General features: G+C 36.0%; 2 protein-coding genes across 7 annotated transcripts; one reads left to right on the top strand and one right to left on the bottom strand.

Annotated features, from left to right (window-relative positions):
• Positions 1-2,215: 2,215 nt before the first annotated feature.
• Positions 2,216-9,045, bottom strand: kcnv1 (potassium voltage-gated channel modifier subfamily V member 1; the record flags this gene model as incomplete). The annotated part of the gene is made up of 2 exons (XM_081388144.1): positions 2,216-2,727; positions 8,100-9,045. 2 exons carry the CDS (start codon positions 9,043-9,045, stop codon positions 2,216-2,218), a joined length of 1,458 nt encoding a protein of 485 aa, XP_081244270.1.
• A 3,741-nt stretch (positions 9,046-12,786) lies between these two features.
• Positions 12,787-20,594, top strand: dek (DEK proto-oncogene). Of its 6 annotated transcripts, none has more exons than XM_081388478.1 (13): positions 12,787-13,045; positions 13,584-13,795; positions 13,990-14,198; positions 14,301-14,395; positions 14,849-14,969; positions 15,106-15,411; positions 15,553-15,669; positions 16,556-16,678; positions 17,308-17,430; positions 17,824-17,935; positions 18,086-18,231; positions 19,310-19,378; positions 19,467-20,594. In XM_081388478.1, exons 1-13 carry the CDS (start codon positions 12,948-12,950, stop codon positions 19,476-19,478), a joined length of 1,743 nt encoding a protein of 580 aa, XP_081244604.1. In that variant the 5' UTR covers positions 12,787-12,947; the 3' UTR covers positions 19,479-20,594. The 6 variants fall into 6 exon arrangements, with proteins under 6 accessions (XP_081244604.1, XP_081244608.1, XP_081244607.1 ...); XM_081388482.1 differs by having other exon boundaries at positions 13,043-13,088; positions 19,467-20,557; XM_081388481.1 differs by having other exon boundaries at positions 13,043-13,488; positions 19,467-20,557.
• Positions 20,595-20,976: the final 382 nt, after the last annotated feature.

The raw sequence follows: 20,976 nt of genomic DNA, 5'->3' as shown, positions 1-20,976 counted from the left end.
TAGTTTCTAAAGTACATTATGGAGAGGATAACATTAAATTAAGAGCAAATGTATACATTTTGAAAAGATATGTGCAACTCTAAAATCAAAGAATATTCCATAAAATAAAGGAATATATATTATTAACTACATTTTTATATAACACTCCCTCCCTTTTATTTCTAGTAATTTGTTATTTTATTTATTTACTTATTTAATATTGAATATTTGATATTCAAATAATATTACTTGAATAACTATTAGGAATTATATGTCATTATAAGAGTTTGATATAAATATGTTAATGTTAAATTTTTATTACTATTTATTTATTGTTTTTTGTCTTCCCCCCCTTAAATCATATGTAAAAGTGTCTATGAACTTTTTGGTTATTGTTCTATTCATGTCTGTTTTTAGGCTATGTGTTGGTGGGTATTATCACAAAAGAAAAAAAGCAGAAGGAAAAATAAGGAATATTTATTGGGGGAAAATATGATGTCTTTAAAGGAACTGTCAATTTGTATAATTGTGTTAAATGTGTTTGAATTGAAAGACATAATAAAGTACATCTTACAGTTAAAATTTATACTCTGTTTTTGTAATTATTTATTTTTAATTTTGTGATTTTAACTTATGCTTTGCAAAGCTTTTTTTAGATTGTGTTCTAATGTTCTTCTAATCATAAACATGTACTACAGCTGCCAAACAAAACCAGAGAGAAATGTATTCATAAATCTTTAAAACAATCTAATTAAATCTTGGGCACAAAACATTCAGCCAGTAAAAAAAGAAAACCTGTAGTATATATATATATATATATATATATATATATATATATATATATATATATATATATATATATATATATATATATATATATATATTATCATTGTAGCCTTATTTAAGTTGATTTTCTGTATACTGTGTATTTATTTTTGGACTAATAGTGGTTAATAAAGTCCAATAATGGTATGAGAGAGTGTCAGTGGTAATATCATTGTGTTCCTATTGGTCAGTGTTAGAGGATCTGTGTAACAACTGAGGCTTAGCCTGACAGTTAGCCTGCCCTGGACCAGGCTAGTTTCCCAGCATAAGTTGCCGGGGTAACTGAGTTTGAACTTTTTTAAGTTTGATTTATGAAACCGAATCTACCAAAAATAAGCCTGACTAACCGAAATAAGCCTGGCTTATACTCTAATCTTGGTTTATGGAACAGCCCCCAGGAGGAAGAATCGCCGACAACTTCTGTCTGGCCCGCAAACTACGTTTCGCAACCAAACACACGCGAGAAGTGATAAGGAAATAGCGCAAAATCCCGCGTGCGTAGACCGCAGTTCTCGCGCGAGACTGAAATTGTTATTAAAAATGATAGCCTGCAAGAAGCTTGCGATCCAAATTGTCTGTGCACTGATTTTCAGCGAAAAGGAGAAAAAGAAAAACATATTATGCATGAGGAAATGGCTGGGAAGACAAGGGGAGCAAGGACTGTGTGTTCTGCAAAGAGAGTTTGGGGTAAATAAATAATGTTGCAATGTGCTGCTGTTGCTGCTGGTCAAGCAGATATTTGTGCTTTGTTTCTGTTTGATATAATTGTAAATATATCTATTAAAATACTGATATTGTGGCCTATAACTCCTCCCCGAACTCCCCGCTGCTCTGTATATTGCTCTCTCATTGGCTGTCGGTCATCGCCGATGTAGTTTTCAGTCAGAACACTTTTCACACAGCAGGATTTTGAATCGCCGACAGGTCCAGATATTTAGCATGCCAAATATCTCACGGGCGTCGGCGACTCGTCGGTGATTCTCTCAGATCGCGTCTTTGCTCATTCACACTGCGTCATTGTCACTCGCGTGAACGAGCACCGATTTGCCTGTGATTTCGGGCATTTGTTGGCGATTTCTCAAAACCTGTCAGCGAGCCAAAATCGGGGCTAAAATCATGCAGTCTGAATAAGTTTTCGGACACAGATAATATCTGTCGCTATATTACATTGTGACTTTAAAAAATGCCCATATGTAAAATGAGCAACAGCTGTATTAGATCGTTACAGGATTGCAATTAATTGCAGGTTCATGACATCAGAAACATGAGAAACATTTGAGTCCTTATGATATGACACCTTTAAATGTTTTGTGGTCCTTAAAATACCACAAAATCTGTTTCTCCCTCTCTCTCTCTCTCTCTCTCTCTCTCTCTCTCTCTCTCTCTCTCCGGGCAGCTTGAAGGCCTACTATTACCACCAGAGATCTGCTGCACTGCTGCGTGTGCTGGCTCGCTCTCGCCCCTGCAACCGCAGCATCTCCAGCACGCTTCTGGCATAGGCGTCCCGCAGGTTCACCCCTACCGCCGACATATCTGAGGCCGAGTTGCGCGTCAGTCGCTTCAGTGCCTCCCCGTGCCTCAGCGCCGCTTCCTTCATTTTAAGCGTGAAGTAGCAGGCAGAGAAACGTTCGTTGATAATGGCAATAGGCAGCGAAAGGATGAGAATGCCAGATAGGATGCAGATGAAGGCCATCACCTTTCCTAGTGTCGTATCTGGACGGATGTCTCCGTACCCCACTGTGGTCATGGACGTGGTGGCCCACCACCAGGCGCTGGGAACGTTGGTGAAAGTGGTCTCTGGCATGTCGTGTTCGATGGCGTATTCCACTGTGGCGAAGATGGAGATGCCCACAGAAAGGAACAGCATCAGGAGGCCTACTTCCTCGTAGCACTGGGCGATCGTCATGCCCAAAGACTTGAGACCTGATGAGGAATGCACAAAGAAGATAAAGTTCCTTAATCTAAAGGCCCGTTAACACAAATGCTTGTCACGCTTGTCACAGGAAAGAAAGAACTCAAACAATATTTACATGTTTTCAAATAGCCATAAAAAAACAACAACTAATATTCGTGTCGGGTTTGAACATATGCGTTAAATGGATAGTTCACCCTCTTGTCATTCCAAACCTGTATGCATTTCTTTCTTCTGCTGAACACAAAAGAAGATATTTGGAAGAATGCTGATAACCAAACAGTTTTGGTTCCCCTTCACTTCAATTGTATTTTTTGTCCATACAATGGAAGTCACTGGGAACTGAATCTGTTTTGTTACCAATATTCTTCAAAATATCTTCTTTCGTGTTCCGCAGAAGAAAGTCAGTCAAAAGTGGTGTGCACAGGCCTTCAGACTAATATGAATGAATAGAGAATAGATTTATAGATTAATATAAATTGTATTTTAGGGCTCAATCAAATACATAATATTCTGATTAAATAATCAAATGAATTGCAAATAATTCAATGTAAAAAGTAATTTCAGAAGTCAATAAATTGGTTGTTTTACTTCCATATCGGGTGCATGATTTTCAGGTGCATGTTCTTTTTTTTTTATACTTCTTAATATTTTTCATAATTGAGTGCACTAAATAAATGTTTTAAATTAACAGACCTAATTTTAACATTATCACTGCATGCCAAGAGGATAGGACCTTTTTTAACCTTAGAACAAATGAACAAGGAGAGGCCTCTCAATTAATTGGGGAAGGAAAACCATTATGGCACTTTCAGGTAATTTGTATCATGTCAACTTTCCCCAATGCATTGAACTCTATGTAACAAAGAATTAAGCATGTTATATTGTGTCACTCTTTTTTAACATGATGCTCATACAATTTCATCTTTGACCTCATTTGCCACTGACCAACTGAAGTGTAGCCAATGATTACTGAACGTCTTGCATGCCAAAACATTACTTCTGTACCTACTAACATATAAGACAATGCTGTTGATAGAATTTGAATCAGTGACCGCATGATTTTTTTTCTGGTGTTACATGACATTCTACAGAGATCATGAACTTCTCTAAAGTGATAGATGTAAATGTGTCCAACGGATTTCCATATGCAAACAAGTTAAAACTATAAAGGATGGCTAGATATCCTCTCTATAGAAGTACTATTTCATTGTAGATTCAAAAGTCAGTGCCTGTATTTTATGTAGTAATGCTGCTGTTGGTCTAGCTTTCAGAGATCTGTACATTGTGTCAGCTTATATTGGTTAGATCCCACAGCATCAAAACTTCTTTTTAGTATATATATATAATACATACATACATACATGCACACACATACACATATATATATACTGTATATATATATATATATATATATATATATATATGTGTATGTGTGTGCATGTATGTATGTATTAGGGGTGTAACGGTACATGTATTTGTCCCGAACATCACGGTTATAAATGACTTGTACAGTCAGTCACAAGCAATCTACTCTCCAGTCCAGAAGGGGGCGCACTCTGTAATGCAATGCTGTTTGCTAACTGTCACAACAGGAAAAAGAGCAGAAGAAGAAGAGACAATCTACGCACCAACCCAAAACGAGAGTTCAGATGGCACAAGAGCTTGCTAGTAGCCTATATGCTGTTTCGGTAAATTTTTCACACTATCACATTATCGACAAACTTCATGGAAAGGAAACCGGGATGGCAGAAAGCTGCATCCTGTTTATTTCCCCTTATTTTACAAAAGCACAGTGTTTTGTTTTTATTGTGAGTGTACACAATTTGTGATTTCTTGAAAAAGCATAATATTGAACTTTGTGCATTCGCCATTGTCACTGCATGTTAATGAACTCTCATGCGCAAAGAAAATGACACCATAGGTTACGCACAACACGTTAATCAAACATTTAAGTTTGAAAACAGCCGTTTTACCGCGCAGCATTGGTAATTACCGCTATCAATTAGAGTAACAAATCAAAAATTCCTTACTTTTTTTATTTTAAGCGATCAGGAATCTTGGGGGATTGGCAAGAGTGCACTATGTTTACTGCTTAGTGCTTAACACACTAAAGGAGGCTGTACTGTACCAACTACCTAAATGCCACTAGATGGAAAAACTGTAATTTGCACTACTGTCTGTTCAAAATAAATGAAAAGAAACCTAGCATTGGAGGTTTGTTGTTTTTTCCTGTTGTACCGAATTCATATCGAACCGCGACCCCAAAACCAAGGTAATTATACCAAACCGTGACTTCCTTTGAATTTGCATCTGCCAGTGTGTGATGTGTGAATCTTTCCGCAAAGGATCAGTCAAGAAGTAATATGACAGTAATGAAATCATCCAAGATATTCTAGCCTTTAAATATAGGCACCTAAGAACACCTGCTACACTTTCTCACTCCAAAATGGCACGGGCACGGCTTCTTGAGAAATGCTTTATTTATTCTTTTTTTAGCTGCCTTGCTGAATACATTTACAGAAAGAACATCAAGCATCTAAAGTCGACACCTAGCCTACTTATTCTGTGTATCAAAGCATGTCCTTTTATTTTTAGAAGTAGAAACCGTATTTTGTTATTAACACGCTGGCTTTCATGGGCCCTTGACCCACGTCTGAGGTATTAACGAAGAACTAGGTTTCTATTTTGAGAAAATGAAAATGCACTGGGAAACACTTGAAACCTTGATATTGAATTATTTTTCTATTCATTTCCATGCTGATCTTGACTAATGTGTCACAGTTTGGTCTTAACACTACACTGTTCATTTTTTATGTTTATGGCTATTGGGACCGTCTGCCTTCGTTTGGTTTGTGTCTTCTGATCAGATTAGCCATTACTGAGAATAAACACCTTCAGACTGGCAGAGAATGCCGCACACAAGAGAGACCCCATTATTAAAATGTGACGGATATGAAAATTGGCTCTGCCATCGCCTCTGTGGATTATCTGTCAGTGTTTACTTGAGATATTTATCCTGAGAACAGAGCCGACATTGTCTGCTTAGAAATGTGTTAAATCTACAGAATTATGGTGAGACCCTGTAAATAAAAATTCAGTCTGCTATTTAGCCACAAAGTAAAATAAATATTGCTTTCCCTATTTAAACAAAAAAAAACTTTTGGAATTAGTTCCCAACAAAAGGATTTTGAATTTTTCCTTATTTTACATTTCCATATTGAAGTTGATAGGACATGAGAAGCCCCAGTCCCATTAAATTCCCCAACTACCCTCCTTTTTTAGCTCTTGGATCATGTTGTTTAATTTATTTATGACTTTGTGGCTGCATCTTAGAAAGAGATTCTTTCCTTCAAAAAATATAAGATTAAACCCACAAGGCTGTGCTCTGTAACTGTTTGTCTGGATCTTCCTCTAAGTCTCCATGGGATACTGTCAAAATATGAATGGATGAATAAATTTACTCACTCTCCCCAAAATAGACTGACATCTTCATGAATTATTTCATTCCCCAGGATGAGAGTCCATGAAGAGTCGATAGAGTGTTAAAATGCCCAAATGTTCAGGTGGAATGTGTGTTTGAAAGACAGAAAGTCTAAAAAAATGCTTCCATTTCTACTTGATTTTATGATTTCAGTTTTCTTCATCTTCATTAAAAAATAAATTCAAAATGTTCAGTACAGGTTTCGACTTTGGCACCACTTAGATTTTTCCATGACCACTTCAATACTTCCATTTAAGGCAGCAGTTAAAGGGTTAGTTCACCCAAAAATGAAAATTCTGTCAGTAATTACTCACCCTCATGTTGTTCCAACCATGTAAGTCTTTCGTTCATCTTCGGAACACAAATTAAGATATTTTTGATGAAATCTGACAGAATTCTGACTCTTCCATAGGCTTCCAGTGTGACCGAAACTCACCGGCCCAGAATAGTTATTAAAAACATCGTTAAAATAGTCCAAGTGACTCCAGTGGCTCAATCTTAAGTATATCAAGCGACGAGAATACTTTTTGTGCGCAAAAACAAACAAAAATACCGACTTTATTCCACTATTCAATTCCTTCTCTCTGGGCCTCGTAGTGTTTTTGCGTAGCGCGTCTGTGTTACACGTCACCACGTAGGCTCACAATTGGCCGAAGAAGGTCATGTGTGTGTTGCGTGATGACGTGCAACACAGACGCGCTACGCAAAAACACTACGAGGCCCAGAGAGAAGGAATTGAATAGTGGAATAAAGTCGGTATTTTTGTTTGTTTTTGCGCACAAAAAGTATTCTCGTCGCTTGATATACTTAAGATTGAGCCACTGGAGTCACTTGGACTATTTTAACGATGTTTTAATAACTATTCTGGGCCGGTGAGTTTCGGTCACACTGGAAGCCTATGGAAGAGTCAGAATTCTGTCAGATTTCATCAAAAATATCTTAATTTGTGTTCCGAAGATGAACGAAAGACTTACATGGTTGGAACAACATGACGGTGAGTAATTACTGACAGAATTTTCATTTTTGGGTGAACTAACCCTTTAAACTGCAATAACAATTTTTTTTTAGTTGACAGTGTAATTTTTGCTTGCTTTAGCTAACATTCTAGTTTAAGTCATGTCATCTAACAACGTATGACGCAGGCTAAAGTTTTAGCATTTATTGATGAAAATCTTGCCTTATACTCTATGTGTCAATAAATCTATTTATGGTTACATATTTGCAAAATGGTCAGTTAAGTGATTTGAGAGTAGCAATGCCAAACCTGGTGTAGTGCCTGGTGCACCATGTTTAAATTCTTTCAGTAAATTACATCAATTTCAGTCTGTTCCTCAAAGTGTGTTTGTATTTTTTTCTTCACTTAATTACAAGGTGCACTACTTTTCAAAAGTTTGGGGTCAGTACAATTTGTTTTTTATATAAATCTTTATATAAATACTTTTTTTATTCAGCAAGTATGCATTAAATCCATCAAAAGTGACAGTAAAGACATTAATAATGTTACAAAAAAATGCATTTCAAATTAAAAAAATTCTATTAATCAAAATAATCCTGAAGAAGAAAATATCTTGGTAGAATCTAATAATTCTTGGGCACCAAATCAGCATATTATAATTATTTCTAAAGGATCATGTGACACTGAAGACTGGGGTAATGATGCTGAAAATTCAGTTTTGACATCACATGAATAAATTGCATTTTATTAAAATAGAAAAAAGTTATTCTAAATTGTAACAATATTTCACAATAAAATGTTTTTACTGTATTTTTGATCAAATAAATGCAACATTGGTGAGCATAAGAAACTTCTTTCAAAACATAAAAAAAATCGTACAGACCCCAAACCTTTGAACGGGTATTGTATGATTATTATATGAAATGTTTCAATAGGTATATCACCTGTGGAGTGTCGGCCAAGTTTAAGCATCCTGAGTGACCTCAAAAGCCGCAGCACCTGAACAACCCGTCCAACGTTCTCCAGTTCGGTAGACTCTCCATGAAGGTTTTCCACGGCCAGAGTCACATAGAAGGGCAGAATAGCCAGCAGGTCAATGATATTCACTACACTCCTGCTGAACTTACACTTATCTCTGACACACATGAACCTGAGTACCAGCTCACCGGTGAACCAAATAATACAAATGTACTCAAGAACATCTAAGATGATAGGTGCACCAAGTATAGTGAAGTCCAGCGAGATTAAAGCCATGTTCACGATGGACACCACCAAAAAGAACATGGACAGCGTCCCAAACGTCTTGGCCGCCTTGGAGGAGTCCGGCTTCTCCATGAGGTCCCAGATGCGTTGGCGTAAGTCCTGGCACAAAGCTCCGGTGAAGTCCTCCTCCTCATTGTCCATTATCTCATCATCCTTACTAATATCCATCGTCTCTTTCATCTCCTTCCGGCGGTAGTACTTATCCCTGCAGCAACTGTCTATGCGGAGCTCATCGATGCCCCAGTACTCGATCTCCTGAAGGAACGAGATCACGCACAGCTCCTCTCGAACATGTAAGTGACCTGTCTTGTAGAAGTTCATGATGTACTGGAAAGTCTGCCAGTTGCGGTCAAAGAAGAACTCATTCTCCAAGAAATCCGCATCGTCGCACAGGTCTAAAGCAGAGTCTCGATTGGAGAGGGCCAGCTTGCCCAGGCGAGTTTCTGGGTGAGAGGCCAAAAGTTCCTGAGAGAGGATATAGCGGCTACCTCCGACATTTATAATGAAGAAGTCCAGCTGTTTGTCGCTCGGCAGTGCGGGCTCGCTGAAGAATACGCTGGAGTCCAAGGACAGCAGTGAAGCGTTGTCCTCGTAGAACTCTGCCGGACTTGATGAATCCGTGATCATGTTGTTCTGGGTGATGTTGAGCCCTGAGAGAGCCAAAAGAGGACATTTAAAGTGCATTAATATGACAGACTGAAAAGAGCAGTATCAATAATAATGGGGATTTGGCTGCTGGTAAAATGATAAATGATGACACATATTTGATATTTTCACACGATTAACCTTGGGTGAAACAAAATCCTGAGTTATCATGTTCCATGTTTTACACTGTTCATATTTTATCATGGTTTAGTAAATATGCTTGAGTTGAGTAGCCAGGTTTTGAGATTTCACACTGAATAAGCCATTGGATAATGTTCTTGTTTTACATTTATGATATTAAGACTACACACATCTAGAAATATATCTGGTTATCTCAAAGTATTAGTGCACCCAAAAATGAAAATTCTGTCATACTCTCCATGCAAGTCAATGGGGTCCAATGTTGTTATGTACAAAAACAGGCGAAACATTTGACAAAATATCTTCTTTTGAGTTCTGCAGAGGAAAGAAAGTTACAGGTTTGGAATGACATGAGGGTGTGTAATGGTGACAGAATTTTCACTTTTGGATTAACTACCCCTTTAAAATTTTGTAAACAGTGTCTCCGCATCACTCCAGTTAATGCTTTTGCAATATCGATAATTTTTTTTTACTGTTTTCTTCAGATGCAGGAAATTCAGTTTCTGCAATTGTACAAAGCACATGAATAATTAATGAGGAAAGCACTGAGTTAAAAAAAACAACAACTCACCGTTACATTCAAGCAGCATGTTGTTTCACTTTGATGCCTCGAAAGGAAAGTTTCGTAATCCACGGTTAAAAGTGGCCTTTACTCTGGGTTTAAACAGTACGGTTAATTGTATTGTGAAGCCCTAGGTGTGTGTTTTATATAACATACAGTGCTTCATCTGCTACTATTCCTACATAATGCACTTTAATAGATATAAGAAGACAGTTTGGAAAGTATACAGTAGGATATGTGTAATACCAACTGGAAAGCTCTGTGTATTGAATGAGCAAATTCCCTTAATGATTTTTTTCCCCTTTTTTACGCCATCATGGCAGACATCAGACACGGTGGGAGGGAGAAGAAGCCTTTGGCAGTGTCCTACTTCTTCAAAGCTGCATTGAGATTTAAATATTTTAGCTGGCCTGTCTAATTAATTGAACTAGTGTACTATTCTTGTAATCATTAATTCTCTTTGGTAAGCTCTTCTGTAATATTGTCATGATGGTCATTTTAAAGCCAGGTTTTTAACAAGATCCAATGGGATAACTGTAAAGAGGTCTGAGCACAATGTGGAGACTGAGAATACTTTTCAAAAGGGAACGATGCATTTAATTTAATTTTGTTTTTAAATAGTTTTATTTTTCTTTATTAAATTTAAAGCAACCCACTGTAAATAAATAATCCTTGCTACACTGTAAAAAGTGAATGCAGGCACTGCTGTTTCATCTGATTCATCAGTCTCATTAGATTTATATAAAACCAGTCAAAGCAGATGTTACCATATGAATTACATTTTAAAATAACTGATTTTAGGTTTATTTTTTTTACAGTGTAAACTTAGAATTAAGTGTTTGTCCTGTTTACATCATTAACAACATAAACATTTATGTTGAAAAAAGAAAGAAGGCATTGTCCTCTCTGAGATGAAAATGAAATGGATGCAAGAATGTCCGATTTTTACAATTGTCAGTGGCTAATATAAATAAGAGTTTTTGTGGATCTAAAGTAGCTAGTAATAACAACTAGCCTAATTAAACAACAAATTTATTAAATTAATTTTTATAAAATTCAACTAATATCAATCTCTCAATCTTTAAATTATTTTACTATTTACGTTTATCTTCTTATTTAGTGTCGGATAGACAGTGAATGCGCTATCTACAATTAGGTTACCTGAAGACGAAATAAAATTAGTTTGGAATAAATTAATAGGCTAGGCTACTCAAATAAGCTTTATTTAAATAAGTCGCAAACAAACAAATGCAACATTTATTATGGACGACTAAAAATACATAACAAAGAACATTATACTGGAATACCAGTAACTCTGGACACCCACCTTCAGCCTATAAGCCTACACTGAAAGCACGCGCGCCTGTGTGAGGTGAGCTGGATCCATCTGGCTCTTTACTCTGTTCCCACTTCAAAAGATGTTGATCCTCTGTCGATAAACTGAAGAACATCATGCAAACGCCTTGTGATGTTCAAATCCGAAATGTTCACAGTGAAGAACTGATGCAACTCAAGGTTTCACAGGTTCATGAGAGTTCGAAACAGTTCTGACGCGCTCTCGTGCACCTTTCCTTTCCACAAGCGTTTTAACAGAGAGAGTGCGAGCTATCAACCAATCAGGAGACACTTTCAGGCTGCTAGGCAACAAACTCCAGACACTTAATACAAGCAGTAAAAAAAAAAAAAAAAAAAAATTAGACGCGTTGTAATCATCTGGAAAAATCAAAGCCTTCGCGGTCACGAGATCTACACCTGCGTGCGCGCACCACCTAAAAAGCAAACTATTCTTTGTTCGTCGTGGGTGGGTCAACTTTGACCTTAAACCTACGCTTGATTCAAATAACTTTTCCCACACATTTCAAAACAAAGTCCATGGTTGGGTAGTATGAACAGAGTGGACATGCATCTGCAAGTTGATTTATCAAACTCGGGTTTTATAGCCTAAAACCTGATAATCAGTGTTCTGTGAAGGGAATATGGTGGGAATATGTAACTCTAAAAAAAGGTACAAAGCTCTTACTGGGGCATTTCCCTGGTACAAAAGCAAAAAAGGAAAGGAAGAAGGAATCAAATGAATCACAACTGACATTTTTAAACGTTTATTACATTTGCAGTAAATGGTTAGCTTTAGAGAATGGGTGTCTCAACTGTACCATGGTAGCTGTTTCTACTGTACACAACTGTGGGTTATTAAGGTTGGTCAGCCCCTAGTTTTAGCAAACCTGCAATGTAAAAGCATAATCACAAAACTCTTCTTAAACACCTCAGGTGTCAGTTATTTTTAAGAGTGTATATTTGAACATTGGATAAAAAGTGCAATCTACTAGATTGCTCATTTCACTGCAGGCCTACACATTATAATTGCATACTGACCATGTGTCAAAGAATGAATGTATAAATGAATGAATGAATGCGTAATTACTGAATCAGCAGGTGAGATGGATCATAACTGTGTGGTAGGAGATAACTACTCTAAATTACTATCACTATTGCTGTGTGCATAGAAGACTTGTACAGTGATGTATTTAGCTATGATCTTTAACATGTTTTTTCTCGATTCCTTATTTGATATCAGTCCTTAATAATGTAACATTTCTACTTAAAATTAAAAATGCTAAATAACTACTTTAATGATTATAAAAAAATACTTGCCGAATGAAACATGCAATGTGATTATGTGACAAATGATGCATGCACCAAATAAATACTGTTGAAATGTTATTTTTACTGGTTCACATTGTACATTAGCTTTTACCATGTTGCCCCCTGCTGTTAGTAAAAGTATTGCTGCCACCAAATTAATCAGATGTAAAAACTAATGTAAAAACACAATTCCCTTTACAGTGAGAGAACATAATTTCTTAAATAGGCCTATATTTTATGGAAAATAGGCTATTTAAATTAAAATTTCCAGATATTGTATCTGAACCTGTATCTGTATCTGGTCCTAAATTAAAGATTATACATTATAAAGTGGTCCCAACATTTTTTAATGTCACACATTGGATTTACTCAGCCTCGTAACAAAGATGTTAGAGAACATGTTAAACATGTTACTGACAGGCAGCTTCAGTCACCATACACTTTAATTAGATCTTTGGTCCATGCAACGAAATAAAGGAAAAACATGGGTGTGTAAAAATGACAGAATTGTATTTTTTTTGGGACATGTCCTTTTAATATGAATTTATCCGCGTGGTCACGTGATAGCCCGCCCTTTCTTTTCAAACGCCATGTTTACTGCGCACGTACATCACCACCAATAGGCAGCAACACACAGTGAGTATATCTATTAAAGTGTGAGCGCATGGGTTTTATTGAGGTTTTATAAACTGTATACTTTTCTCTAAATTGTGTTTTTACGTACACGAAGGCAGGTCTTGTCATGATTTGTTGCAAAAGGGAATATAATTGTGTTTTGGTGAGCAAGTAGGCGGGACAAATAAGCTAACGTTAGTCTGCTGTGCTATCAATCTCGCGCCGCCAAAAAGCGTTAAGTCGGAAGCACATGCATATTGAAAAGTTTGATTTTCACTCACTTTGCTTATATATCTTACATTTTCACCAGTTTGCCTTACATTTGGTCGTAATTTTATAGTTTGTTAGCATGCTAAAGGTTTGTGTCTGTGCCTTATACAACTGGGATACAAACACGCGCCAAATTCGTTCTGCAGTAACAGTGCATTCACTGTTATTAATGTGATATGCGTCGATGAGTAGAGGTGTCGTTTGTGTATGTAAATTATATAAGTAATACTACTACTATGGTATTCTGTTGAATTTGACGATTACAACACCGTTCTTTTATCTAATCTAGGAATCAACTGAAAAAAATCATCATGAGTAAAGAAATTGAAGCTGTCAAGACAGAAGATCTTCCTGATCCTTTCCTGGAAGAAAACAGCATAAAAGTAGAAGAGGAGGAGGAGGAGAAGAAGAAGAAGAAAAGGAAGAAGAGTCCATCAGATGATGCAGAGCAGGATGAAGCGGAAAAACCCAAAAGCAAGTCTAAACCCAGAGTCAAATTGTGTAAGTTGAATAATACCAACAATAGATGCCAAATCTATTCTTTCAAGAAATGTTATGCATGACGTCAATTACTGTTAAGCAACATAACTTTGTATTGAGCTTTTATTTAATTGTCATCAGCTCATAAATTAAATGAAGCTTGGATTGCCCACTCAAAAGTTACCATCATTGTCCTTTTGTAATTGTCTTTTCAGTCGAACCTGAAATTCTTGAAGGAAAACGGGAGAAAAAAATCATCCAGAGGCTTGATTTAATGGGTAGACAGAAAGAAAAGCTGAAGATTGAGAGTATGGGAAGAGGTGACAAACTGGGAGACATTGCACGGATTAATCACTCCATCGGAAAGCTTAAAGTCCCTCTGCTCAAACCTCTGCATAACATTGTATATGATCGACCGGGAACTGTAAGGTTTAGTTTGAGACCTCGCTTAACAAACAAATGCCCAAAAACATATGTTACAGATTGATATTAACTTAATAATGCTGATTAATATTCATACATACAGGCATCAGCTCTGCGGAAAAATCTTCGACTATTTAATGGATTTCCTTTTGGGCCGGACAGTGACCTTTACAACAAAAAGGTGGAGAAATTGAAAAAGTAAGTCTATTTAACTGCTTTGGATATATATATATATATGTTTTTACATATCTGTGGTAAATCAAGGCATGAAAACAGAAATTATGAAATTATTTTTGCCATGTCTGATGTTGTCCCCACCACTTTATAAAAATAACTCACAGATGTAGCTGTTACAGAGGAAGCATCTTCAACTTAATAACATTTTTTGGTTGAGATGCATTGATATTTGAATTCTGGCCAATGCTGATAATTAAATTTGGAAGCAAGTAAATATGCAATGTTGGCACATACTCGTAAATAAAAATACTGTGTGTATATATTTTAGGACAATAATGTTATTTTTGTGAAGTGACGCCATGTGCATGCACATAATAAAACCATCAGTAGTTTATTCCATCTGATGTGAAGTCCCATAATTAAGTTGTGATTGGTTTAAAGTGGGTGTGATAATGATTTTTGTCTGTCTGGCAGGCTTCAAAAGGCACTGCTCAAAACCATCTGTCAGACTCTTGATCTGGAGAGGACTGGAACGCAAATTGTTCTTTCTGAGAGGATCATGAGATTTCTTGTACAACCAACCAACTCAGGAAAGGTGAGATCTTTCTCTCTGAACAATAAAAATAACATTTAATGCCACTGTACAGCCAATGTACTGCTGGAGATTAAATGTCTGATGAGTTTTTTTCTTTTGCGGTTTGCCAATGACTTTGTGTGTTTATCCTCTGCAGCCTGTCCTAAAGAAGAAAAAGAAGACTACCAAAGATGCCAAAAGAGAAAAATCTTCATCCAAAAGTAAAAAGCCACAGAAAAAAGTAGAAAGTGGAAAGTCCAAACCCATTGTCTCTGATTCCAGCAGTGATGATGATGATGATGATGACGACGATGATGAAGAAGAAGAAGAAGAGAGTAAAGAGAACAGTAAGGGCACTGAGAAGTCAGCCACAGAAAGTCAAAGAAATAAAGACAGTGAAGATAAGTCTTCTGATAAAGGGAAAGATGATATTGCTCCTATAGAAGACAGCGACGAGGAAGAAGTGAGTTGCTTTTCTGGGCGTTATAGTTGACTCTGTGTGATCAAAGATTTGAACAAATTCTCCACATTTATATTGTTCTGACAATCTACAGACAATCATATTGTTTTTACATTTGCTTGTGTTTTGTCTGCAAATCAACAGAAATCTCCTCCTCAGAAAAAATCTTCCACTATGAATTCTGCAAAGAAATCTGACCAAAAGTCAGATCAGACTACATCAGATGACAGTGACCGAGATGTTCATGAAGACAAGAAAAAGGTTGGACACAAACACTTACTACTAGTATTATTTTTTCATTCTGAAATATCTTTTAAAATTGTTAATATAAATGCAAGCTTATTTGTAAGGATGCACCAGTCATGACTTTTCATGGCTGATTCAAATTGCCAATTTTTTTGTGCTTATAAACACAACTTTAATAGGCATTAAATGGGGGTAAGAGGAAAAGGTTCGATGACATTTTCTTTTCTGAAGACAGTCAGTTCCCTTCAAAGATACATTCATATAAACCCCCACCCTAAATTCAATATTTATATTTTTCTTCCATAATTTCAAGCATCGTGAGCAGCGAGCTTGCGGTTTCTGGTACAGTATTTCCTCTGCTGGCGCCTCTGTGTTTTCATCTCTTTTCTTGCATCTTCAGCATGTCCCGTCTCTGGCCTGTGATAATGTCCTGTTTACAGACGTTGCAGTATTTCCACACAAATTACATTTTGGAAAATTATTGCAATGCAGTTTGTGTGCAAGTCTGTTATATAGATCAGCCAAAAGAAGAAAAAAAACTTTCCAATTTATGGGCGGTCAACTGGTGCATCTATATTTACTTGAGCTTGTAGGTTTGGTATGCTGCAAGTCAGGCATATGTCAGCAAAAATACTGAATAACAATTAGGCCATTTGAAGCTTAATTTGATAAAAATTAAAACGATATCTTTCCGAAGAGTTTTGAACCGCCTCTGAAAGAAATAGCAAAATTACATTTGACACCTTCAGAACCTTTCTGAGTTTTAGTTGACACTGGAAATGTGACACACATGACAACGATTTTGACATAAATTCTCCACATTTATGGTTTTATTGTTCAGACCATCCATAGGCAGTCTTACTGTGTTTACATTGCTTGTGTTTTGTCTATAAATCAACAGAAATCTCCCCAGAAGAAGAAATCTTCCACCATGAAGTCCACGAAGAAATCTGACAAAAAGTCAGATCAGACTACATCAGATGACAGTGACCAAGATGTTCATGAAGAAAAGACTGTAAAAAAGGTTGGACTCAAACAATTACTACTAGTAATATTTTAGCACTCTGAAATATCTTTTAAAATTGTTAAAATAAATTCAAGCTTATTTGTAGGGATGCACCAGTCATGACTCTTTGCCTCCATCTTCAGCATGTCCCGTCTCTGGCCTGTGATAATGTCCTGTTTACAGACTTTGCAATATTTCCACACAAATTACATTTGGGTAATTATTGCAGTGCAGTTTGTGTGCAAGTCTGTTAGAGATCAGCCAAAATATATATATATATAAAAAAAAAACACGTTCCGATTTATGGGTGGTCGACCGGTGCATCTATACTTATTTGAGCTTGTAGTTTTGGTATGCTGCAAGTCAGGCATATGTCAGCAAAAATACTGAATAACAATTTGAAGCTTAATTTGATAAAAATTAAAACAATATCTTTCCGAAGAGTTTTGAACCGCCTCTGAAAGAAATAGCAAATTTACATTTGACACCTTTTGAACCTTTCTAAGTTTTAGTTGACACTGGAAATGTGACACACATGACAACGATTTTAACATAAATTCTCCACATTTATGGTTTTATTGTTCAGACCATCCATTAGGCAGTCTTACTGTGTTTACATTGCTTGTGTTTTGTCTATAAATCAACAGAAATCTCCCCAGAAGAAGAAATCTTCCACCATGAAGTCCACGAAGAAATCTGACAAAAAGTCAGATCAGACTACATCAGATGACAGTGACCAAGATGTTCATGAAGAAAAGACTGTAAAAAAGGTTTGGACACAAACACTTATTGCTAATATTTTTGAATTCTGAAATTGTTACAATTAAAATAAATTCAAGCTCATGTGAGCTTGTAGTTTTAGTATGCTGTTTAAATCAGGCCTGTATCAGCAGAAATGCTGATTAACAGTTAGTTCATTTGAAGCTTAATTTGATGATAATGAAACCTGCTATATCTTTCTGAAGAGTTTTGAACCGCCTCTGTCAGAAATGGCAAAATTTTATTTGACATTATTAACAAGTACATTTGTAGCACTTTAGATTTACAGATCTGCTGATGCTCCAGAAATGAGTTGTTATTCCAACTGATTTTCTTTCTTGCAGTTATATACCTATTTGATAATTGCATTAAAACTGACATCATAATTGACAACTTTTTTCTAGACAATCAAGAAGCCTGCGGCAAAGAGAAAAGCTCCAGCAAAGCCTGTCCCGAAAACCAAGAAAGCTGACAGCAGCAGCAACCGAAGGAAAAAGATGGCAAGCAAGATCAAGGGTAATACCAAAAGTTCAAATCTAATTTTTCTTTTTTTTTTGTCTAGAATTCAAATTACATGCAATCCTTTAGCATCATATCAAAACTGTAACTAGACACTTTGGTTTTGCAAAGTGCTGAGTTTGACATGCTGTATATTTTTCCTTCCAGATGAAAGTGAAAGCTCTGATGATGATCAGCCATTGATCAAGATGCTTAAAAAACCACCAACTGATGACCAGTTGAAGGAGGCGATCCAGGATCTCCTGAAAGATGCGAACTTGGAGGAAGTTACAATGAAGCAGATTACCCGACAAGTATGTTATTTCACAGCATTTCTCGGGGACAAAATGGCTTATTTTGAGAGCAGGTTTTGTACGGTCAGGAAAAACCTGGAAAAGTCATGGAATTTTAAAATACCAATTTCCAGGCCTGGAAAAGATTTAAACCCAGAATGTTTTGGAAAAGTCATGGAAATTTGATTTACAAATATCTGTATAATAGAATATTGATTTCAAATATCAACAGTGTTCAACAATGGCTACATTTACATGCAACAAAATAATCCGTTAGTAATCGGATTGATGGCTCAATCGGACTTAAAAGCCTTCGATCAGAATGAAATTTATTCCTTATTCCTTTTCTAATCTGATCGAGAGAACATGTAAACACTTGATCGGATTGAAAACCTAAACTGAAAGGACTGTGCATGTGCAATGACGTTGAAATAGTGTTATGACGTATAACGCACTGGATGAGCTGTTCTTCCTGTTGAATAAAGTGTCATATAAATGAGTGTCCCGTCATTCTAAAATTCTCCTTTCACTCAGCGTCTGTGAAGTGGAGCAGGACAACGCCCCACCAGTCCTTGTTTTGGATTCTCATCACTTATTTATTTTTATTCTTTATTTATTACTTTTTATATAATAAGCTTTTTTTTCTAAGTTTGTTTTAATTATGTTATACTTATAATATTATGTTGTTAAATGTTTAATATGTATCTGCCATGTAATAGCCGGTGATGCTGATATGGCAATAAACTCATTACAACTACTATGGATTCTCATCCACAGACGACTGGTTTTGGGGCGCAGGGAGGGACATTTTTACAGTGTTATGAATAAGCAGCACGGCACAAAGGTTTATATGCTCATTGTCTCCAAATTATGACCAGAAATGGATAAGTATTAAGTCTGCTGTTTAAAACAAGTAAAGATCAAATGTAGGAGAATGGTTATTATGCGCAAACAGCAGGAAATATTCGTGCAGTGTGCGCGTGTCAAAAAAATCTATTCCGATTTGAAGCTTGTGACATATAAACGCGCACATCAGATATTTGGAAACTGAAAAGTTTCCAAATTATTGTATAACTTATGAACTTCCTCTTTGTTTAAGGTTTACGACAAGTATCCAGACTTTGATCTGACCAGCAGAAAGGAATTTATCCGGGTTACAGTTAAAAGTGTAAGTACCTCCAAAGTGATAATCCAGTATTTTATAATCGATTGGTCAATAAGAAGCTGTTATAATGGGTACATTTCTTGTTTTTCAGTTGATATCATGAAGTGAAGAGAAGAAAATGCCTTATTTAAAAGGACAGCAAGGTTGAAGATCGTATACAAGACTTGATTTTCATTACACTGTTCACAGTTGTGTAGTTTTTATTTTTATTTTATATAAGGTTTCCTAACTTTCCAGCAAATTCTGCTTTTTCGAATTTTAAAAAGTATTTTTTAAAGTTCACATTCGACAGCGACTTGTTGAAATATACCACATTTTGAAAAATATTTTTTTCCCCACTTATGTTTTAAATGGCTCATAGCATACTTAGTCACTTAATTGCATTTTGACAGTCTTAGAAAAGACTGGCTGTGGCCTGCAATTACATTACAGTTGATGTTGCCAAGATATTGTACGCAATATTTAAAAATGTATTTGGTACCTGTTATTAGCGCTGGGTTTCATTTTTGAGGTCCTGAATGCTGATTTGCAGAAATGAAACTTATTTAGAAATTGTTTTTGTAAAAAAAAAAATTCCAGCATGCAATTTGAAAGTGTCACCTTCCATTTCAGTGTTGTGCTTAGAATAATTTGGGGTTTTAATATTAATTTGTAAAGAGCGAAAAGCATTTAACATCTTTTTTTTAAAATTGTTGTTTCAGTTTTGTTTTTGTAAATATGCTTTGCATGTTCAGTTTTCTTTCCTATATTTTTAATACTAGTCATAAGGATCAAACATAACTTAAATCCGTATCTTAAATGTAATTCGTACGTATTGTAGATTAGGTTCTCTGATAGGACAAGAGTTAAGTTTGATCTGTTGTATACACTGACCTCAGTAACAGTTTTATCAGTTATCATCCATCACATTACTCTGTGATAATGCATCACAAAAACTACAAAACAGAAACGAAGATGTTTATTTTGTAATAAATTGATTTTTCATAGAATATAACCTGTCTGTTTCTTAAGACTAAGGTTCAGTTGCCACTTTTTGATGGTGTTTCTACATTTTTATGTCACAGTTAAAACAATTTAATGTGTTACTCAACCTTTTGGACTCGAAGGTCATCCATTGTCAACCCAGTTCGGCTATAATTATGACAAATATGCTTGTTTTAAATTAGTCTGTGTTTTGATTTCCGAGGTTTATTGACGTACGAACAAACATACCTCCGAGGAACTTCCAAAAAAGAGAAAAACTTTTGTTCCCTGACCGGGAATCGAACCCGGGCCGCGGCGGTGAGAGCGCCGAATCCTAACCACTAGACCACCAGGGAATGTGATATTGCATATGTATAAATACAGCTTTTATAAAGAAATTAAAGTTAAAACGTACTATCCTATCCTGAAACTACGTTAAGCTACAGCCATTAAAAACTGTCCGAAGCCTCATGATTGTAAAGGACCATTGTTTAAACGCACCTGTCAGAAAACAATGACAACTGACAATTTTTCTAACATTATAATACAACGGGTTCCTACAATGCTACAATTACTTAACTTTTCACTTTTTACATACCGTAATTCGATTTAAAAAGTATTTTTTTTTTTATATTTAT

The sequence above is a fragment of the Scardinius erythrophthalmus genome, assembly GCF_964197995.2.
Source record: "Scardinius erythrophthalmus genome assembly, chromosome: 16".
NCBI classification, from domain to species: Eukaryota; Metazoa; Chordata; class Actinopteri; order Cypriniformes; family Leuciscidae; genus Scardinius; species Scardinius erythrophthalmus.
The sequence above is the reverse complement of the archived record's forward strand: the minus strand, read 5'-3'. Positions and strand labels throughout refer to the sequence as shown.